Below are 23834 nucleotides of genomic sequence, written 5' to 3'. Positions count from 1 at the left end.
ATATTTCTATGTCGCCTCATCAGTCCTGTTCAAAGCGGCTTAAAATTAAAAATCATTATATTAAAACAGAAACAGCATAAAAACTATCCATAATAAAGAGGCAGACTGTTAAAAAGCTGGTAAGATAAAAACCCATAATTAAAAAGATGTGTTTTAGCCTGGCACCTAAAAGAAAATAGATGCCAGGTGAGCCTCAAGGGGAAGGGCATTCCAATGGCAAGGTGCTACCACAGAAAATGCTCTGTCTCTTGCCTGCCCTTTTCAGAGGACAGGGACACAGAGACAAGGATTTGAGAGCAAGATCTTACTGATGGGCTGGATAGTATGGGAGGAGATGGTCCTTCAGGCACCCTGGCTCCAAGCCATTTAGGGCCTTAAAGGTAAGAACCAGCCCTTTGAATTGTGCCTGGAAACAGGGGGAACCAATCCAGATCTTTCAGCGCAATCCCTGTTGCTTACACCTGAAAGTAGCCTGGCCATTGCCTTTTGGATCAATTAAAGTTTCCCAACTGTTTTCAAAAGCAGCCCCAAGATACTATGTGTTACAGTTATCTAACTTGGATGTGATCACAGCACGGAGCATTGTGGCCAGATTCTACTTTTCGAGGAACGGCTGTAACTGGTGAACCAGCCAGAGCTGATAAAAGGTGCTACCTGCCACAGAAGAGACCTGAGCCTCCGGCCGTGGGCCAGGGTCCAGTAGCTATATGACCCTGTTCTTGCAGGAAGACTGCAACCCCCTCCAGGACAGGGTGGCTCCACAGTCCCAGAACAGCTTCTCCATCGACCAACAGCACTTCAGTCTGGACAAAGCATCAGTTTATTGGCTGCTAATCCCAGCCCAGCCACTCTCTCCAGAAGAATACCATAGCTGAGGGTATCAAAAGCCACTGAGAGGCTCTGATGCCCCCATGGCCAGGGGAAATAGGTATGCTTTAATACAAGATTAAAATAGATGATGAGATTTTCTAATAATATTACTTGTTTAGTAGACTGTCAATGAACCTAAACCGTTGCTGAGATGTACCACTAGCCAGGGCCCTGACCTGGATGGCCCAGGTGGACCTGATCTCATCAGATCTCAGAAGCTAAGCAGGGTTGCCCTTGGTTAATAATTGGATGGGAGACGTCCAACAAAGACCAGGATTGCAGAGGCAGGCAATGGCAAACTGTCTCTGTTAGTCTCCTGCCATGAAAACCCCACCAGGGGTCACCATAAGTCAGTTATGACTTGGGGGCAACACACACACACTACTAGCCAGGAATTAAATATTCTGGCATAGGCAACCTAACTAGATGCCGGGGGCTTCTTACGTATACATCTGAGTGAGGCCTGCGCAGTCTCATCCAGAACATCTTATTGAAAATCTTTCCATCCTCTTAAAGTAGGTTTTTTGGGTACACTTATGTGACTAGTCAGAACTATCTGTAGCTTGATTTCCATGATTTGTCACCAACAGGAATTTTAATGGTTATAAAAACTGTGTACTGACTCAAGAGCATTCCTTATGAGTTCTCTGATGAGAAATAGTTTACACACACAATGGAATATAGTTTCTCCCTTTTGTGGATTCTTTAATGGAAATCATATGGGGGTTTTCCCCATATGTGGATTCTTTGATGCGTTCCACTATCTCTGAAGCTCTTTCCACACTCTGAGCACTAATATGGTTTCTCTCCAGTGTGCATTCTTCAATGTTATATAAGGCTGTTCTTCCTTCTAAAAGTCTTTCTAAGCTCTGCACATTTATATGGTTTATTCCCTGTGGCTCATTTGATGGGAAGTAAGTTCTAAACTCTACTTGAAGATTTTTCCATACACTGAATATTTATATGGTTTCTCCCCGGTGTGCATTCTTTGAAGTTGTATGAGGTTGCCCTTCCTTCTGAAGCGCTTTCCACACTCTGAGCATTCATGTGGTTTTCCCCCTGTGTGGATTTTTTGATGGGTTCTAAGTGTTCTACTTTCCCTGAAGCTTTTTCCACACTCCAGGCATTTATATGGTTTTTCCCTGGTGGATTCTTTGATGTTGTATAAGGCTGCACTTCCTTGTGAAGTTCTTTCCACACTCTGAGCATTGATATGGTTTCTCTTCTGTGTGGATTATCTGATGGGAAGTAAAGTGACAGTTGACCCTGAAGCTCCTTCCAGACTCTGAGCATGTGTATGGCTTCTTCCTTCTGTGGATCCTCTGATGTTGTTTAAGATTGTCCTTCCTTCCAAAACTATTTCCACACTCTGAGCATTTATATGGTTTCTCCCCTATGTGGATTATGTGATGAGAAGAAAGGTATGAACTGTGACTGAAGCTCTTTCCACACTCTGAACAGGTATATGGTTTCTCCCCTGTGTGGATTCTGTGATGAAAAGTAAGGTATGAACTTTGACTGAAGCTCTTTCCACACTCTGAACAGGTATATGGTTTCTCCCCAGTGTGGATTCTGTGATGTTGTTTAAGATCGCCCTTCCTTCTGAAGCTCTTTCCACACTCTGAGCATTCATATGGTTTCTCCCCAGTGTGCACTGTTTGATGTTGTATCAGGTTGTTCTTCCTTTTGAAGTTCTTTCCACACTCTGAACAGGTATATGGTTTCTCCTCAGTGTGGATTCTGTGATGTTGTATAAGATCGCCCTTCCTTCTGAAGCTCTTTCCACACTCTGAGCATTCATATGGTTTCTCCCCAGTGTGCATTGTTTGATGTTGTATCAGGTTGTTCTTCTTTGTGAAGTTCTTTCCACACTCTGAACATGTATATGGTTTCTCCTCTGTGTGGCTCATTTGATGGGAAGTAAGATCTACACTTTGCTTGAAGCTCTTTTCACACTGTGAATGTAAATGTGGTTCCTCTTCTGCATCCAGAGCTTCCTGTAAAATAAGGTTTTTTCTTCCCTTGGAGTTCATCGTACTGTCTGATTTTTCCAACTGTTTTTCCTGACTTTGCATTCCCTGATGTGAGGCAAGGCTTGATTTCCCAGCTAAAAGTTTTGTAAACTGAGTGAAGCTACTCCTTTTCCCTTTATTAATTTGTTCTGGGTCTTGAATTTCATGGAAACTGGCATCTCCAGGTGCAATGGATTTCTTGCTACACTTTGATTTTCCTTCCATTCCTCTTTTCTGCTCTTCTCCCCTTCCTTGGAATTCCTGCCCTGTAAGAACAAAGAAAGAACCCAGGTGAGGGAGACAGAGACGCTTGGAAAAGGACAACAGCAGTCTTATGCCAGAATGCAGCCTCTTCCTAGGCGGCATCTGTCCAAATAACCAAGTAAATTCAGTAGCAGAACAAAAGCAGGTGGCTTTTGGACACAGAACAGAGAAAGGAACACACCCATGAAGCTGCACCAGTCTGTCAAGGTCAATCTTGTCTCCTCTGACTGGCTGTGTCTCTCCAAGATGTCAAGGAGGGGTCTTTCACATCAGATCCTACCGAATCCTATTACCTGGATATGCCAGAGATTGAACCAGCAGATGCTCCACCCCTGGTCCAGCACCACCTCATTGACCTCCCCAATTCCACCAAAGGTAAGCCAGGAGGCAGCCTGCAAGAAACAAATCTGAACTGCCCCCATGTAGATGCAGTCAAGGGGTACTAGAGGGGACTCAGTAAGGGGTGGGAAGGGTTTGAACACAGCAAGAGTGTGTAACAGCTGAAAGCTTGTCTTCTAAGTGATTAATTGTTCTCGTTAAGAGTTTTAAATGCATTGCCCTATCAGCTCCACTTGGAATATCAGCAACTCAGTTCAATTAAGAGGAAAGAGCAAAGGAGGCAGATCTGCTACTCGTGATCTCCCTGTGGTGCACTGAGAGAGACCAACAAGAGCATCAATTCCTCCTTTCCCTCTCAGTCAGCAAAAGGCAAAGAGGGAGCCATACCGAGATGGGCCAGATTCCTGCAATTCTCCACCATGACCACCCGGTGCAGAGCCCTTTGGCCCGGATCCAGCAGAGCCCACTCCTCCGGGGTGAAAGAGACGGACACCTCCTCTAGAGTCACCTGACCCTGAAAGAGAGAAATGTTTTCTCCTCACAGATCAAGTCACAGTCCAAAAAGGGAGTGAAACAGAGGGGCAAGGGAGTTTTCATGAACAAGTGAAGAAGCTGCCTTATGCTGACTCAGGTCCGTCACGTCAATACTGTCCACTCAGACTGGCAGTGGCTCTCCAGTGGGTCAAGGGGAGGATCCAGTGCTTCAGCCATGCAATTCCTAGAGACCTATTTCGACAGAAAGGGAAAAGGCTGGGTCCTCCTGGACCCAGGGGATTGGCAGAAGATACAGGCCCCTGAGATGCCCCCAAGGATTCCCTCCCTACCTGACCTGGTGGCTCAGAAGATGCTTCCAGTCCCCCACAAAGCCTCAAAGGTCCAGAATCGCCTGCCAATGTCCTTCCACTGCCTGTGAGAAAAGTAAAGGATTGCATTTCAAAAGTCAGAGACCAGCATACTTCAGAGAGCCCATCCTAGCGTAAGCTCCTCTTTGCTACTTTGCTACTTAAGGCACAGGTATCTGACAAAGGGAGCTCTGGCTCTCCAAAGCTCATACTCTGGAAATCTTGTTGGCCTTTAAGGTACTACTGGGCTCAGATCTTGTTGTTCTACTTCAGACCAACATGGCCACCCTCTTGAAACTAGAAGACCTTACTGCACATTCAGCAATTGGATATATTGACATCTCAGAGGCTCCTGATTAAGTCCTTATGTTACATCACACACATTTTCTCTCACAAAAACACCTACCTTCCTCCTGCCTTAAGATTAGGTTGACAACTTCCTCACACAGCCAACCCCCGCAAGGGGTATGTTTTGTTGAGACACCCAGAGTCACAAGCAGGTTTTGAAGGATGTGCTCTGGAATGTTTTAGATCATTCCTTACGCCTCAGACTCAGAGGGTTCCTGTCGCAGACCAATTCTCCTCAGAGCAGGACTTGTCCCCTGGGGCTCAGTTTTCTCTTTGCTGCGATTGCAACCCTCAGTATGTCTGGGGTTGGTCTAGCAGCTCCGAGCTGCTGTCTGGGCATGGCAGTTAAGTGGCTGAGGGAAAAGAAGTCCTCACTGAATCTGGGCAAGCTGGAGGTGAAGCCCTGGAGGATGTCACTCCCCAAATTTGGTGGGGTTCAGCTGATCTTCACTGACTCAGTGAAGAGTCTCGGGGTTGTACTGCACCAAGCGTTACTAAAGGAGAAGTAAGGCCCATAATGGGTACAGAAAAGACTGGGATAAAACGGGGTGTGATGGATTTCCTGGGGGACAGATACACACAGCTTTTCATCTCCATCACAATATGATTTCAATCCTCCCATCCCGTCCCACCCCTACTGTACAGGTTTGAAGGGGACTGGATTTGGGGCTGGTTTTTAACCCACCCAAGCCTGGATTAATAACAGAGGTAAAACTAACAGGCCCAAGATGGCTTCCTTTTTAAAATGAAGAAAACCTTTATTTCAGGAAGAACACACAACTAAGGTACATATTCACGCCGGACTAGGTTGCAATGATTGGCCATGTAAATAGTTTGTGTATTTTATTTTAGCTGGTTAATGTGCAGTTTTGAAAGTATGTTTACTGCAGTTTAAAAGGTAGGCCTCTGAAGTAAGAAGGGGGAGGCTGGATGGGTGAGTGAAACGTGCTGCAACTGTATGGTGGCTGGATCTGAGGGAGCCCAAGGAACTGCAGTTATTGGTCTCAGTGCTGAGGGAAAGTATCCATTTTCTCTAGTTCGGCCAAACTGTGTGGGAGCCTGAGAGAGTCTGTCTCGTTCTGAAAGATTCTGTCCAGTTCACACTTTTTTCCCCTATACTCTGTGATCCACCTTCAATCTCAGAGAAAAAATCAGGCTATAAATAAGCTATTTGAAAATTACCTGCTATACAGGTAATAGGGCCATAGTGAAATGAAATGGTTCAGAAAGACGCTTTGGTAAAGGAATAGGAACTGAGGGCTATACTACTGTGTACTGCTGTGTGCTGTCTGCTGGTGTAAGTATGCTCCTATGTATTTTCTGCATCATTTACCATGTCACATTTAAATGCTCATGGTTTCTTTCAGCTCTTTTCCTGTTTTCTACAATCCAACCCCTATTGCACTGTTTATTGGATGTCCCATCCTGCTGATTATATTTGACTTACACGATGTAATCCGTCTTGAGTCTCAGTGAGAAAAGCATAAATAATGTAAACAGCAAAACAGATAAATTTAAAACATTTAAGGAAGCTAGGCAAAGCACTGACACCCCCCCCCCTCAGATTTTAAATTCACGCTCCTCTAACTTAATTCCCAAGTCTCATTCTTCCAAACCCAGCTGCTTCAGACAAACAACTTCTCCATGTCAGATATAAACTCTATTCAAAAATCTGGCCCCTATTGGCTGATTCACAGCACTGATCTCATTGGCTCCTTTTTCAGGGGTACATTTCCATTCTCTGCCTGTCACAGGTGGGTGTACAAATATTTTAAATCAATGAGAGTATGTTCTCCCGTCTTTTGTTAGCCCAGCTCTTTTGACATTCCACCTCGACTGCAATGGATGGACAAAGTCTGATACATTTGAAATTGAATGTATTCTGAAGATACAACTGAAACTGGGACACAACATGTCTTCCATGCAGAATTCCCATGCAAAATCAGCCCAGAAATGGTACCTTTACCCTAACTAAGGAGGTCCAGCATAAAGGTACAAGAAGAATCCTTACCCAGCAAGTTGGCACTTCCATCGTTGTCCCACTTGGTTCCCCAGGAAAACGGCCTGTGCCTTGGATCGGATGGTGCCTTCTCTGCTCCAGGAAAAGCATCAGCCCCTCTAGATGGGTCCTGGCCCTCCAGACAAAGAAAGAGGAGAGGGATTAGAACAGGAGGAGGGCAGAGAAACACCTGGGAAGAGAATATCTCTAGGCTGATTCCTTGAAAAGGTTGTGCACTTAGATGGGGAGGAGTTTCGGGATTGTCTTTTCAATATTCTGTTCGTTGGAGTTCTCAGGATCAACGACCCTCACCTGTCTTCCTTGCTTCTCATCTTCTGCCTGGCTCAGGAGGAAGCCTTCTGCTAGGGCCACCGCCTGGGAACTGGTCTCTGGACCACATTCCCTGACCCAACTCTCCATCTCTGGGGGCAGGATTGCCAGGAACTGCTCCAGGAGCACCAGGTCCAGCATCTCCTTCTTGCTGTGCCTTTCAGGTTTCAGCCACAGCTGGCAAAGATGGTGGAGTCGGCTGCATGTCTCTCGGGGCCCCTCAGCCTCCTGGTAGCAGAACTGCCTGAAGTGCAGGCAACGGACATCTGAGCTGGTGCTGTCATCAGCCAGGATCTTTCCCACAGGTCTTTCCCAGAATTCCCCTCTGCTCCCAGCTGGGATGGCCTCAGGGCCATTTTCTGCTTCTGGCCCAGGCAAGCTTTGATTTCCCATCTTGACCCCAGAGCTTCTTGCTCAGCTGCCAAGTCCTTTCTGAGGGCTCCTAAGTCCTACAAAGGCAAGAAAATACTTTTTAGCAAAGGCAAAAGAACAACGAAGTATCACACTCTCTCCACTGTGACTTTGTCTAGCCTCCTTTTCAAGACATCTGAAGTAACGGCCATAACACGTCTTGAGACCCTGGGGTGGCTCCAACCATCTTCCCACTAGCCTTAGTCCGGCCTGAGGAGATTTCCTCCAACACAAGAGCCACTTAAGGTGAAGGAAAGCTCCTGAGACTGGCAGAAGGCTTCACATTTGGGCCCAAGGAAATGGTGGGGGATAAACCGATATCAATAAACAAATAAAGAACAAACATACTTTCCTCAGTGGAGTGGTCGTATAGACATAGAATCCACTCCACTGGATCCTACAAGAAGTTTGTTGAGTAAAGACAGCAAAAGTACTGGCATTTAATTCTTAATAACTGTGCAAGGCAAAAGTTCATAATTTTGACACGGCTTATGCGGGACATTTTAATTTCCCAGTTGAGCTGGGGGTGTGGGAAACTGGGACTCCTGCACCGAACATCTTCCCTAGTGGAGGTGGAGAAAACCCTGGCATCACCTGCCATAAGGAGCCGGAGAGTAATGTGAACAGGGGAAAAGCCCCAGATGCTGAAGGTCAAGGGAAGGAACAGAGGCCAAGGTACTAGGTGCTATTTCTGAAATGAGGAAGAAGGAGAGAAAAGGAGAGGGAGAGAAAAAGCTCTGCTTTCAGGCTCAACTTTTACCTTTACAAGTCTTTACTGTGTAGCTTGTTTAAGGACCATCTCTTCCCTCATGAGATGAGCCCTTCCTCAGAGGCCTTGCCCAGACAGGTCCGTATTCTGAAAGAAAAACCCGAGCTTTTCTGGCTGTGGCCTCCTGGCTCCCATATCCCCCCCCCATCAATTTGCCTAGCCCTAAGAATCCCCCCCCCCCCAGTGGCAGACTGGCCAGGGTGTCAGCTTGCCCGATGGCAAGTGGGGCCCCTTAAACAGAAAAATGGGAGAAAAATGGCGGCTGCTAGAGAATGCTCTAGAATTTCCTTCCTCCTAATCTCTATGGTAACATAGAGTGGAAGGCTAGTGCCCTGGCTGCTAGAGGGCTGGGGGCTGCCTACTGTTTCCCCCCTCTCCCAGTTCAGAGCTCATTAGCTCAGTGCAGGGATCCTTGTGGGTTGGCTCCACCACCACCCCTTCAGCCTGGGGTTGTGGGCCCTGTACAGGGGTGCTGGAGTAGGCAGTCCTCACCCCACCGAGCAAGAGGTTTGCCTCCCAGGAGCTGTGGCTGCCTCCTGCCAGGCTGTCCTCCTGGTGCTCTGCCCCACCACAGGAGAACAGAGGTGAGTCGCCCTCTCCACTTTCTCCCCCTGAGGCCCGACAGGTGAGTGGAGTAAGTAAACAAAAGTGTGTGTGTGTGACCCTTGTCCACTAGAGGGAGATAAAGTGTGGGGGTATTCCTTATAAAGACAAAAAGGCGCAATTTTCCCCGAGAGACTAGAGGGCCTGAAGCTGCTGGGAGAAGCGCTCTCTCCTCAGAAACACTCCTTTGTATGAACTCTCTATTCATGTTTTAGGTATGAGAATTTCTTATACTTATTATTGGAAGGGAAGATTGTGTTTATATTAATTGGCTGTTAGTTGTATTTTGATTATTGTTGGGACTATTTGAAATGAATGTTACATGTATAATTTTCCCTGAGAGACTAGAGGGCCTGAAGCTGCAGGGAGAAGCCCTCTGTCCTCAGAAACGCTCTTTTGTATGAACTCTGTATTAATATTATGGGACTCCTGTGAAGAACAGAAGGCATCTCAAGGTAGAGCACAGCTACAAGTTGCTGCTATTCAAGGGACTGATCACCATACAGAAGTCAGAAAGACGGAGACCGGGGTCTGCTTGAGTAAAACAGGCCTGTATTGTTACATGATTGTTGTTATATATGCTTTATTATTGTATTGTTCCAAATAAAATGTTTTTTTTTCCAAGTTTGTTCATTGTAATCTTTTATAAATGCAAGTGTCACAAGGTGGGATCACACTGTCATAGACAGGAACTCTCCCAGTTCTTAAATTAGGTAAATCTATTTATTTGATATTGCCCTTGAACAAAACAGGTTACCCGTGCGTGTGTGTGTAAGAGAAGCCGGGGGTAGGGATGGGCTGCAAAGCCAGCTGGTGAGTCAAGAATGCAAGCAAAAGAATGTGTGTGTGTGTGTGTATCTAGGACAAGAAAAAATGAAAGGATTAAAGCTAATTGGTGAGACAAGAAAATCCAATGCAGCAACAACTATATTTGGCCGCTTTGATGCCGCTGCTAGTACTTTTGTAAATCTCTTGACATGCTTATCAATGATACAAGATTCAGACAAGTCTGATGCAAAACCAAAACAAGAATCTGATGCTTTACTTCAAAGTCTTCTAAAGTTTGAAACAATATTTGACAGCATTTACTTACTTGTATATCTTTGAAACTACAGCCCCGTTATCAATTTATTTACAGACAAGTGGTTTAGATATGTTTACTGCAGGGAGTTTAGTAGATTCAGCTACAACAAAGCTGAAGGAACAGACAATTTGTAAATAAATTTGTAAATAAATGTAATTTGTAAATAAATGTAATGACAAGATTTCACAGCTGAATATGGATGGAAATCAAACATTAACAATTGACTCTTTGGAAACAGCATTGCCAATTAAGAGGAAGAGGAAGAAGAAAGAATGACAGATGAGCTTATAGATGACGAAGGAAATTCCTCAGATTCTCTAGCTGATTTTTGAGTGAATGTGTTTAATGGACAGCATTGTCCAGTCACTAGATTCACACTTTGTACAACACAAAAAGTTGTATAAAGATGTATCCTGCTTGGACCCAATATTGCAGAGAAGGGCCTTGAAGATGAAGCACTGGAAGGTATTATTAAGCTGTGTGCACAAATCAGCAAAGATCAAGTAACATTGGAATTGTTTTCTTTTGCTTCGAACTTTGATGTATTAAAGCTATTGCTTAATGATGTTGAGAAATGGATTCCAGTTGCAACAAGCGTGAAACTTGCAGCACTTGCCCATCGCATATACTAAAAATTCTGACATCCAACAGACTTCATGACAAGGCATGTGATAACCTTTATGAACTTTATAAAGTCATCTGAACAATATCAGTTACTCAAGTCCAACGTGAGAGGACATTTTCAAGCTAAAGATCATAAAGACAAGGCTAAGAAATTCACGGTCCGAGGAGAACTTGGAATCGTACATGTTGCTCTCCATTAGTTAGATGAATCGGATGCAGAAGCAATGATTGACAGATTCGCACAATCGTCTAGTGAATTCAAAGGATTGCTCTTAATATAGATGACTGCATGAAATATACTTTTGAACTACCTGTTAATGTGTAAAATGTTCAGTGCAAGCAAACTACTTAAAAATATCCACCATTCATTTTTTTAAAAAAAAATTCAGTTATGACACTCTGTATTTACATTTAGTATCTATTGTATACTGCCAGTAATATGTACAATATATGTACACTGTAATTACTAACAAATTATTTCGCCAAAATTTTAATTGTACCTTTTCCCACTTAATTGTACCTTTCCCACTGCAAGGGTATTCCCACCCTGAAGAAAGTTGGTTACCTACAACAACCTTTTGAGTCCATTATATGAGGAACGATTTAAACCAGCCCAAGGCTCTTCCCCTGACACCTACTTCTGCCTCCAAATGCCTCAACTGGATGGCATGCTCACTGCTATGCTTTGCTGGTGTTTTCAGGGCTACCAGGGAGAGGGGAGGCTCACAAGGCCAGAAAGGAATTTGGCAAGAGGCAGAGCCTCCTGGGATCGGGGTCAGCCTGGGCAACACTGGCCAAGGAGGATCGGGTTGGGACTGCTCCTGTCTTAGGCAGCTGGCTCCAGAGAGGCAAAAAAGGACCAGGAGTGCCTCATTGGGGAAGAGGATGAATTAACCCCCCCACACACACAAACACACACACACACTCCTTATCTGACTCCCCAAAAGAGTGATAAGGCTGGTGCCCGCAGCTTCTCTACCATGTTACCTCCTGCAGTCTCTGGCATGGTTCTTCTTAGATCACTCTTAGTGGTGAAACTCTCAATAAACCCCCACAAAATGGGGAGGGATGGAGAACACCCCCTCCGTCACAAAACAAGGTGGGTTGCTTAATAACTTCTCTGAACAACTTTACTGTAGCATAAGCTTTCAAGAATCACGGTTCTCTTCTTCAGATGCATGGAGGGTAAGAAGAAAATGGTCACATATATAGGTGGTGAGGGGGGAGTAGATGCAACCAGTAGGTTCTGATAATGGGATCAGTTACTTCTGATAATGAGATAACCATTCATAGTCTCTGCTCTGTACATTGGACAAACCAGCCAACCTCTGCACAAAAGAATAAATGGACACAAATCTGACATTAAAAATGGCAACATCCAGAAACCAGTGGGAGAACACTTCAATCTACCAGGACATTCCATCAAGGACTTAAAGGTCACTGTAGTTCAACAGAAACCTTTCAAAAACAGAATCCAATGGGAAACTGCTGAATTGGAATTCATGTGTAAATTTGACTCAGTCAGGCTTGGATTGAATAGAGACTATGAACGGTTATCTCATTATCAGAAGTAACTGATTTCATTATCAGAAGCAAACTGATCCTATTATCAGAAGCTACTGATTGCATCTACTCCCCCCTCCCCTCTCCACCTATTTATCTGACCAGTTTCTTCTTGCCCTCCATGCATCTGAAGAAGAGAACTGTGATTCTCGAAAGCTTATGCTACAGTAAAGTTGGTGAGTCTTAAAGGTGCTACTGGACTCTTTTCTATTTTGCTACTACAGACTAACACGGCTAACTCCTCTGGATCTATAACTTCTCTGAGCAATACTTCCCAACTCTCCGCCCTTCTCTGTGACTGCCTGCCTCCTTAATCAACGGGTGTCCTGACGAGCCAAAACAGAAGAGATGCCTGATGCGTGGAGGACACTGGTCAGTTTTCTGCAAGGTTCCATGGGAAGTGTAGTGAGAAAGAACCCCTGCCAAAAAGAAGACGGAGAGAATCCCTCTTCTCCCTGGCAGCGGTTCTTTCTCTAGTCCGCTCGGCTCCCTCTTGCCACTGCCAGCGCCCCTTGCTCCCCTAAAAGCACTTCACAGACAGAGAAAGCTGAGTGTACAGGTGGCGGAGAAAAGGAGCTGATTGTGCTGGCAGTGGTCAGAGGGACCTAACTAGTAGGAGGGTTGCAGAGAAGCATCAATTGCAGACAGAACATGATGGGTGTTTGGAGCTTTACTGGCTGGTGTGAGTGGCCATTTCCCCACATCTAAAAAATATGGATTGCAGAGGTAGGCGATGGCAAACCACCTCTGCTCGTCTCTTGCCATGAAAACTCCACGGGGTGGGGGGGTCACCATAAGTCAGCTATGACTTGAGGGCTCTCTCCATCACCACCATTTCCAAGGTTCAGCATAGAAAACCTGGGGACTTGCTTGTGTTTCTAAAAGGGAGATGGCAGAATTGGTAGCAGACACTTGCTGGGAGACCACTCCCGTGACTGGAGAAATCAGAGAATGGATAACAGAACCCAGGAAATCTGCAGCCACGGAAAGAAAAGGTGGACGAGTGGCTTCCTTCTAGAAGCCATAGAGAACAATATCTTGGGAGAAGGGGGATGTGGCAGCTACATTGTCACCGCATTTATTGTGGCACAGCAAAGATGGTGGGAGGAGGAGGAGAGAGGAGCGATCCTCCTGGACTTACGGCTGCCCAAATCCCAGCTGTTGAAACCCCCGCTGCCCATAATTAATAAAATTAATAAAAATGGGGGGGCAAGCTTTTATTTGACAAGGTGGTAGAGTGTAAGCTTTGTTCTCCCTAAAGGGCTCTCATTTGGGACCCCACCAGAATACTGTACTTAACTATGAGGTAAGTATAAACCCCTTTTCACAGCTGTTTTGACTGGACAGAAGACACCAATGAAAGTGAACAAAAAGAATTTATTTACAAAGGATAAAGGGTGTAACAAAGTAAAGGTTTTGTATATACTCGCTCTCAACTCCAGAGATTTTGTTTTTCCCAATGAAAGTGAGCATTAGTTAATATACAGAAACACTGAGGGAAGATCTGATCCTTTTTTCTCCCGACAGAGTCCTCAGAATTCAAGGTTCAACTTGAATCTGTTTCCACAGCTGACAGGATGACTCCGGTTCCAGGGCACTCTTTTAACTCACAGAGCCCGTGTTCACAGGAGGTGTACACTTAAGTTAGATTTGATGGGCCCTGAAAAGGAAGCTTGTTGGTCTCACTAAAATAAGTTTTCTTTCCTAACGAGTCTCCAAATACTAACTAAAAGCAAAAAAAAAAAGTTGTCCAAAGTGATGCTCTCATTCAGAGCTGCAATTCCCTGTCTGAGGAAAATATCTCTCCCTTCCATTCTTAAAAACTGGCTCAACCCCTTCCAACCAGTGGAGTTCCAGGGTCTCTGATTGGCTGGCAATCCCTGGGATTTGTACAAGGCCTGAATCAGGATTGGTTCAGAGCCCTGGAGGATAGGTGGGACTTTAGGGATGATTGACACAGAGGCAGATTAAAGTTCTTTCAAATTGGCTCAAAGGGAGGGGGGAGAAGTCCTCTTAACTGAAATGCACCAGGAAGAGATGGTTCAAAAATACATTATTAAAATATGATTTGCTAATTATGCTTTAAAGACAGGTAGATCATACAATATTTCTAGATCTCACAGAATATCCCCTTCCTCAAAACTACAGTAGTGGCCTTGGAAACAAATCGAAAAGCATTCTCTGAACTAAGCACAAAATTAATTTTTAAAAACTCAAGGTTTCAAGTGATAAAACATTCCTGAAATCAGCAGAAGAATGAGTTAGATATGATTGGAAGCTATCCACCCATCACAATAATAAAAAGCTAGAGCCCCCCCCCCCCAAAAGGCTGTGTGGAATTTACTACCAGACAATGTACCACAAGCACAGGCAGCTTTAAAGGGGGATTATCCAACAGAAATTACCATGACCTACTTACTAATGAGATTTAAAGATACAATGTAACAAAATAAGCACATTTTTAATAATAAAAATAACATTCGATTCATATACTGCCCTTCAGGACAACTTAATGCCTACTCAGAGCGGTTTACAAAGTGTTATTATTACCCCACAACAAAACACCCTGTGAGGTGGGTGGGGCTGAGAGAGTTCCAGAGAACTGTGACTCGCCCAAGGTCACCCAGCTGGCTTCAAGTGGAGGAGTGGGGAATCAAACCCAGCTCTCCAGATTAGAGTCCCACGCTCTTAACCACTACACCAAACTGGATCTCCTTATACCTTCTATAAATTGATTCTTGTTGGTGATATAACTGCTTTAGACCTTATACCTTCTTTAAATTGATCCTTGTTAGTGATATAAAGAAAACTTTTGCTTACTTTGTTACATTGTATCTTTAAATCGCATTAGTAAGTAGATCACGGTAATGTCTTTTCTGTTGGGTTTCGCTTTTCCCTGACTCTCTCTTTGTTGAGTAGTTAAAAGGGAATTAGGCAGATTCATGGAGGATAGGACTATCAGGAGCTAATACCCATGGTGACTAATGGAACCTCCATATTCTGAGCCAGTGACCCCCTGAATACCAACACCAGGAGGCAACATCAGGGGCCTGGGCATCTGTGCCCTGTTGTCAGCCCTCCATAGTAACTGGTTGGCCAGTGTGTGAGACAAGATGTAAGACTAGACAGACCATTGGACTGATACAGCAGGGCTTTTCTTATGTTCTTATGTTTCAAGATGTTATGCTGGGAGAAGCCATTTAGTCAGACACATTCCATAATTCCATCCTAGCATTCTGACTTTAATTCATCAGAACACAGGGACTCCTCAAAATCATATGCTAACTCTACAGTTCTTCCATCTTGTAGAAGAAATCAATTTTCAGTGATATTGACACAAAATATTCCTTAATGAACAGAACATCTCCCAGTTTCATAATTCAGTTGTGATTTATCACAAGATTTTAACCACACACTGGTCATTGGTCCGATTTCTCCCCTGTGTGATTTCTTTGATGAGAAATAAGGCTTGAGCTGTGACTAAAGCTTTTTCCACATGCTAAGCATGCATATGGTTTCTCTCCAGTGTGGATTCTTTGATGGGAAAGAAGGCTTGAGCTCTGGATGAAGCCCTTCCCACATTCAGAACACAGATATGGCTTCTCTCCTGTGTGTATTCTTTGATGGGAAGTAAGAATTGACCTGGAACAGAAGCTCTTCCCACATTCAGAGCACATATATGGCTTCTCCCCTGTGTGGATTCTTTGATGGGATGTAAGGTTTGAGCTGATACTGAAGCTCTTCCCACATTCATAACACAGATACGGTTTCTCTCCTGTGTGAATTCTCTGATGTTGAACAAGGTGGAGATTCCTCCTAAAGCTCTTCCCACATTGTGAGCACTGATATGGTTTCTCCCCTGTGTGTATTCTTTGATGGCAAGTAAGGCTTGAGCTGATATTGAAGCACTTCCCACACTCAGAACACTGATATGGTTTCTCCCCTGTGTGGATCCTTTGATGAGAAGTAAGGCCGGAACTCTGACTGAAGCTCTTTCCACACTCCAAGCATTTATATGATTTCTCTCTTGTGTGAATTTTTTGATGAGAAGTAAGGTTTGAGTTCTGACTGAAGCACTTTCCACACTCCAAACACTGATATGGTTTCTCACCTGTGTGTATTCTTTGATGGGTAGTAAGGCTTGACCTCACACTGAAACTTTGTCCACACTCCAGGCATTTAAATGGTTTCTCCCCTGTGTGCATTCTTTGATGAGATGTAAGGCTCGAGCTGTCGCTGTAGCTCTTTCCACACTCGGAACATTTATAGGGTTTCTCCCCTGTGTGGATTCTTTGATGGTAAGCAAGGCCTGAGCTGTGACTGAACCTCTTCCCACACTCTAAGCACTGATATGGTTTCTCTCCTGTGTGGATTCTCTGATGTTGAACCAAATGAACATTCTGCCTGAAGTTCTTTCCGCATTCTGAACACTGATATGGTTTCTCCTCCATGTGAATTCTTTTGTGGGACATAAGGTTTTTGACATGACTGAAAGTTTTTCCACACTCAAGACATTTCTTCTCATTGGCTATGTCCACATATTGTCTAAGGCTTGTATCGCTAGTTACAATTTTTGTAAACAGCAAAAAATCATTGCTTTTACTTCTTTCATGACTTTTTTCTTGAATTGGAATTCCATGGAATTTTGCACCATCATAAGAAACAAGAGACTTGCTGGCTTCTGTTTTTATTCTCTGGTGGTCTTTTCCTCCCTTGCCCTCCATCTCATCAGCTGCAGAATTAAATAAATAAATGTGATGAGAGAGAAATGGAGACTGAAATCACAGTTCAAACCCAAGGAATAAATTCTAATATTTGTAGGTTCAAGAAGGGGCAGTATTGCAGAAAGAATTCCTGTGCACTTAAGACACACATGAGCCGTTCCATTATTCTGCTCCCCTTTTCTAGATAAAAGAATCCCATCAGCCATTCTTAGAATTAGTCTCATCATTAAAATTTTACTAGAATTAATTTTTCCTAGGAGAACTTATAGCCCGGTAGAGGAGAATAAGTTTCCTGCCATATAACTGAGCAATTATCAGTCACTCTTTCTCCTTCCTCGGAATTATGCACAAAGGGATATTCTCCTACTTCTAGCCAGGAGGAGGCAAAATCCAGTTTCAGAGACAGAGGTTCTGCTACAGGAGAAAAAAACACTCCCCAATTATTTCTGCTACTTGCAGCTATGATAACTAATCCGATTCCAAACCAGCCAGTCTGTCTAGCCCAGTATAAAGGTAAGATCTTTAAACTTTTTCTTCTAGGTTCATTTTTTAGCTGTTATTTAAAATATTTTTAGACTATCTCTACCAATGAATATGCAAAAGATGTATTATCAGCATGTATAAAAAGATCCCAGCAAGCACAGAGAAACCTCTCATCAAAGCTGTGTTTTAAAAAAACTCATAAAACACACAGGAAACTAACATAGTTGAACCTGGCTTGGGGCATCAGGTGAACAGTCAGCATTCCATAGCTGAGGCGCCACCACTGAAGAGTCCCTATCCCTTTTGCCCCTGCACCTCACCTCCAGTGAAGGAGAAAATGAAACAGGACCTGAGAAAACAGTTTAAAAAACCTGGGCAGATTTTTTTTTTAAGTGTCCTGGTCCCTGATCATTTAGGGTACAAAAAGGTCAAAACCAGCTCTCTGACCTGGGTTCAGAAACAAATAGATAGTGAAACAGAGGTGTACGGCCTTTAGTTGATACCCAATAGCAGCCTCCCTGCCAGAGCTTGGATTAACAAATTTCAGAACTGGGAGGAGCTGTGGCTTAGTGGCTGAGAATCTGCTGGGCATGCTGAAGGCCACAGGTTCAATCCCCAGCTCCATCTTCAGTTAAAAGGATAAGACAGCCGGTAATGTGAAAGACCTCTACTGAAACCTGGAGAGGAGCTGCCAGTCTGAGCAGACCAGTGGGCCGAGGGACTGATACAGTATAAGGCAGTTGCAATGTATTCACGTGAATCCAACCTGGAGATGACCAAGGCACTCCCAGGCTGCAAATATACTCCTTAAGGAGGAGAACAATTCCATCCATAGGAGGCTGAATCCCAGTTCCTCCATCATCTCAGCAACCCCCACAATTCTCCATGTCCAGGTACCTGCAGATCTCTTGCCTTCTTCGCGATCCTGGACAAATGGGTTTCCCTCTTCATTCAGCCAGGAAATCAGGTCATGTTTGGGAATGTCTTTCAAAAAAACAGACACACCAGTTTACTCCTGAGTACAAAGTGTTCAGCCATTCAATAACAACAACAACAACAATAATAATATTTAATTTATATACGCCCTTCAGGGCAACTTAACACCTACTCAGAGCGGTTTACAAAGTAAGTTATTATTATCCCCACAACAAACACCCTGTGAGGTGGGTGGCACTGAGAGAACTCTGAGAGAGCTGTGACTGACCCAAGGTCACCCAGCTGGTTTCAAGTGGAGGAGTGGGGAATCAAACCCGGCTCTCCAGATTAGAGTACTGCCATTCTTAACCACTACACCAAGGCTGACCCTATCCCACAAAGAAGAAAAGGCAAACTTTTTAAATTCCTACACACAAGTTGGATAGGACTGTGTGAACTCAACGCCACCAGTTTCCACAATGACTTTCACCACAGGTGAGTGAGCTTCAGGCGCATTGAGAGTGTATTCACACAAGCACCAGACCTGAAGACAGCCATTTTGATTTCAGACACATCTCAACTTTTAGCAGACCAGTTCTCCTCCTCCAAAGATAAGCCCAGAGGCAGACTTGCCCTACGTCTCCCCACATTCACATACTTTGCTCCCTCTCCATTGGCAATCTTGGAAGCGGCAGCAGAAGTGGCTGTAGAGTGCTGATTGGCTGCTGCCATTCAAGAGCCCTCCTCCCTCCCTTCCTCCCTCCCTCAAGGAGTTTTATGCAAAGAGTCAATGAAGTCTTCACAATCTTTCTGGGCCCCAAATGCATGTGGCCATTCACAGAATAAGGTATTTGATAAAAAGAGCTGGACGTTGTTCAACTGGGAATCGGAGTTGCTGCTAGAATATCAACGAGTCTCTTGGGTTGAACCAACAGATGTTTACTCTGCATAAATCACAAACTCGGCTCACACCAACAGATGAAGCAAGATCCGCATCTATTGCCAATATTATGTCTGCCTGCAGCTGCCCAAACGCCCAACAACATCTCAAAGGGCAGCGAAGAGGTTGCTTCCATGGGGTAAGAATATTCCACTCTGCTTTCACCAGTGCTGTGGAATCAAAGGCATCTGCCGTGGTGCTTCCACGTGTGTTTTCTGTGCACTCCCCTCCTTTAGCCATCATTTCCCCTCCTATGCCATGAGATAGCTTTTTTTAAAAAAACTGATAATTGCTATAATGTTAAGAATGATAGCACAACTACCATTTTTTTAAAGGCCTCTGGAACAGGGCAGAGGAAAAAATGTAGGGGAAATGTCAGCTGTAAGGGCTGATGACGGCAAAAGGTGCCATTGTGGGCAAGAGGCTTGGCAAGGCAAAGATATGTGCTTCATTCTTCCCAGAAAGCACAGCGACATGCTTGGACTGTGTTCTTTCAAAATGCACCAGAAGATGGGGAAAAAGTAACAAGGATGGGGGGGGGGGACCTGGAAAACCGGATGACTAGGGCACAAAGTAGTGTGGAGGCTCCTCTGTGCCAAAAAAGGTTTGGAAACCGAGACAGAGAAAACCCTCCATGGAGCAGCTGCCCACGTGATTCCTAGGAGGCCCAAAGATTCTCCCTAAACTCCGTGAGATATCTACACCACGATGCAAGAATCCAGAGTGTCACAGTTCCTATCATGATAGGAGCTGGGCAATCCCCCTAGAGCAGAAGATTCTCCCTAATCCTGCTCTGATGTCCACACATCCCAGTAAGAGAAGGCATTCAGAGCACAGAGTGTCACTGATCATACCGGGTACAGGAGGTGGTCAGCCACACTGTTTCCAGGTGAAAGGAAGGACCGGTGGAACTCACAACAACCCTCCCTTGGAAGGTCTGGCTGTTGCCTACTTACTGATGAATAGGCTGAGAAATGGAGTAAGACAGAGGACGGGCAGACAATGAGACAACTGCATTCATGTCAGATGTTCCACACCTTTTCCACACTTCTAAACTGCTGAAATGGGATTTGCACTTTGCAAAAACTCACGCTCACCCGGCAAGGCAGGCTTATCCACACTTCCCAGATAGCACCCTTACAATGCAAGAAGACCTTACAGGCACGTGTATTTCTACCTTCTGTCTCCACGGATAAGGAGGAACCCAGAGAGGCCACCATCCCATAATTCTCCAGCATGACTTCCTTGTACAGAGCTTTCTGGCCTGGATACAGCAGAGCCCATTCGTCCGCTGTGAAGTACACAGCCACTTCCTCAAAGGTCACCAGCCCCTAGAAAAGAGAAGGAAAAAAATATAAATAATCCCCCAAACACGCATGTACACTTGCTCACCCTCCAAACAGTTAAAGGTACAAGTCCTATTTTTTTTTCTGCAGGACTCAAAGCTTCAAGCAGGGCTGGCATTTATTATTTACGTATTTATACCCTCCCCAATAGGAGAACAAAGGGGCTTAAAATACCATCCTCCATTTGTCCAGTTGAATAAAAACCCAGTATCTAAACAGGAGCCAGAAGGTGGCAGGGGGACAAAGATGGTCCTCAATGCCTACCCCAGGTCTGCTCAGAACGGCCTCTTCCTTCTCTCCCTTCCTCTTGAATTGGAGGGATGAAATGCAAGAGAGTTTTGGTGGGAAGCCACTGGAGGTGGGATCTTAGCTGAGCCCTGCCCCCTCCTCAAAAGGGCTAAGAAACATAGAAAGAAGGCTTGAATGATTATTTTATATCTGTTGACCATAGCCAGCCCCTTGAGAGTATCTGTACATGAGACGCCTCTGCACATGTTTGTCAAGTGTTGGGAGACGCAATCTTAGCCAGGAAGCGTAGTTTTAAAAGACAGAGCCCAGGGAGATCGCTCCTCAGAGGGTTTGTTAATTTCATCTTCGCCTCCCCAAAGGCTCTGTCAATTTCACTTCTTCAGTCTAAAACTGTGTGGGATCACAACCAGAGGGCAGCGAGGAATGGAAATGGGCTGGAGCTGCCTTCCAGAGCCGGGCTTGGACCTGCAGAGGTTATAATGGGCTGAAGTTTCCCTTCTGGCATTTCCCAGCTTTTGCCCTGCCGCCGGCTCTGTCTTTTTAAACTATCCTTCCCGGCTAACATTGCACCTCCCGACATGTGTTCTTCAAGTGTCAGATGTCTCTTGTAGAGAGACTCAGTCTGTCCCTCATCTGAGCCTTCCCTCACCTGAGCAGGGTGCATAGTGGCTCTTTCCACCCAGGGAGGGCTTGATCCGCAATGCTCGTCCGCTGCCTGCAAGGGTGACAAGAACCGATTTAGGATTTCTCTTGGGTGTCTGGCCTCCCTCCCAATCCTTCCTTAACTTCTCTTCCTTCTAAGCACTTTTCTTCTTATACATTTCCAACAACCTCCAGCAGATCACTGCAACATGCTGAAAGCACAGCCCTTGCATTGGCAAAAACTCTCTTTCCTTGCCTCAACTACCACAACCTCTTTGCTTTCCAGCATACAAGCTTTTTGTTCTAACTGAGCAAGCTTGTTGGCATGGAAGATGTGTAACAAAACAACCGTCATACCTTGCCTTTCTCCCCTTTCACCCAAACTAGATTACATCATTCTCTTCTCAAGTTTATCCTCACAACAACCCTGTGAGGTAGGTTATGCTGAGGATGTGGCCGGCCCCAGGACACACAACAAGCTACCATGGCATAGTTGCTCCCAGATCCACTATCCACTTTGCCCCACTGGCTCTTTTATGCCTTGGGAAATGCTGTTGGTCTCAGGTGCTACCAGACTCCCGCCTATCGGTTGCTGCTCCTCGTCTCCCCAAAATCTCTCCCCTTCCTCTCATCACACATCACCTCTCTTCATGGCCCTTCTCTGGCTTGCAGTCCTTTTCTAGATCCTCTTTACCTTCTGGCTCCTCCAGGACTCTCTCCCTTCTACTGCACATCTGCCCATAACCTCTGCTTCTCTCGTTCAGCCACCCTCAGCCGAAGATCAAGGCCACAGAAGCAACACCCTTCCCTGTCATTCAGCTGCAGGAAAGGGCTTGCGTATTTTTCTACTCCCCCCCCCCCCCGGCAACCCCATCTTGTGTCTTTTAACTCTTTGCTCCCTCCACTTCCTTGCCAAATAAAACCCACTCTCCAGTTTGTCACTTTCCCAAATGGCCCATTGAGGCACCAAAGGGCAGGAGGCCACAAGGCACCCCAACTCCATGCCCTCTTCTCATTGGACTGCTGGCACATGGAGAGCAGGAGCAGAGTAGGGGGTGGGAGTTCCGCTGCCTCCCCATCTCTTCCTGGAGCCCCTCTTGGCACTGGGTGCCATTCAAAGGGCTCAGCTGCCAGCCAGAAGGGCAGCTTTGGCTTCCCTGATTCTCTCTCTCTCTCTCTCTCTCTCTCTCTCTCTCTCTTACACACACACACACACGATTCTGCAGAAGGCAAACAGAAGGCTGGATTCTTCAACAGACAGACCTAGAAAGAGGTTTGCAGGGGGGGGGCGGGGGAGAAGAGGGGCAGCCCCCTCCTGCCAGAATTAGCACCGTCTGTCCTCAGCCCCTCCTCTTGCTGAGCTTGTAGCTCTTCCAAAAAGAAAAGGGGAGAGACACACACACCCCTTCAAGCACTTTTACTCACCTTGTGCAGCAGAAATCAAAGCCCTGCTTCTCCCAAAGACATCCAGAGCTCGGTGTCTGCAGCCTGGAGGGGGCGGGCGGGGGCGGGGGAAGTCGGCCACTATTGATGCCCCATCCCTCCAACATATTCCTCCCTCTCTAGGATTGGGAGAGCTGTTGATTTTAACCATTGCAGGACTGAAACGCAATACCTCCGCTGGACGTTTGGCTCTGGCCGATCGGGGAGGTTTTTGCACCCAGATCACCCCGCCCCCCCCCCCCATTCTCCCGGGACCAGCGTCCACTCCGGAAGCAACCAGGCACCCCACAAGCGACCAGCTCTGCTCTGTCTTGGGATGCAAAGCGAAAATGCGCAGCTTGATTTCTCTTGCAAGGTGACTTTGTTCTTAGCGAGGCAGAGCGCAAGCCTTTTCCAGAGAAAGGAGCACCGAGGGAGGACGGACAGATTAGGGTTGCCACCCTCCAGGTTGAGCCTGGACATCACCACCCCTGATCTCTAGATTAGAGTTCTGGGGCATTGGGTGAGTTGATGTGATGTGATCAAGCAACACACCTTGGAGAGTGGAGGGACTGAGCACATCTATTTGGCTTAATTTCATCATTTATGGACCTTAAGATTGCCAACTTCCAAGTGGTGGCTGGAGATCTCCCAGTATTCCAACTGATCTCAAGGCCATAGAAATCACTTCCCCTGGAGAAAGTGGATGCTTTGGAGGGTGGACTCTGTGACATTATGCCCTGCTGAGGTCCCTTCCCTCCCCAAACCCTATCTTCTTCAGGTTCCATCCCACAAATCTCCAGGAATTCCCCAGCCTGGTGCTGACCACCCTATTTGTCATCCACATTTCTCTCTGAGACTCAGGCTGCATCACTCAATGAGAAGTCACAGGCCCGTGAAGTTGCATTCTACTACTAGCCTATCCAGGTCAGCCTCGTCTTCAGGGTTGCCGGCAGAGGTTCCTTTCGGCTGGAGATGCTGCCAGGGATTGAACTGGGCACCTTTAGCCTGCCAAGCAAAAGCTCTGCTGCTGAGCCACGGACCCTCCTCATGAG

General features: G+C 45.6%; 1 protein-coding gene and 1 pseudogene across 1 annotated transcript in view; both read right to left on the bottom strand.

Annotated features, from left to right (window-relative positions):
* Positions 1-1798: 1798 nt before the first annotated feature.
* Positions 1799-6707, bottom strand: LOC129327886 (gastrula zinc finger protein XlCGF8.2DB-like; annotated as a pseudogene).
* An 8770-nt stretch (positions 6708-15477) lies between these two features.
* LOC129327196 (zinc finger protein 883-like) overlaps positions 15478-23834 on the bottom strand; it is a 61168-nt gene continuing 52811 nt past the window's right edge. Inside the window, exon 3 of the mRNA XM_054975680.1 lies at positions 15478-16425. Within this exon, the coding sequence (XP_054831655.1) occupies positions 15478-16425 (948 nt within the window). The remainder of the gene's footprint in view (positions 16426-23834) is intronic.

The sequence above is a fragment of the Eublepharis macularius genome, chromosome 4, assembly GCF_028583425.1.
Source record: "Eublepharis macularius isolate TG4126 chromosome 4, MPM_Emac_v1.0, whole genome shotgun sequence".
Classification (NCBI taxonomy): Eukaryota; Metazoa; Chordata; class Lepidosauria; order Squamata; family Eublepharidae; genus Eublepharis; species Eublepharis macularius.
The sequence above is the reverse complement of the archived record's forward strand: the minus strand, read 5'-3'. Positions and strand labels throughout refer to the sequence as shown.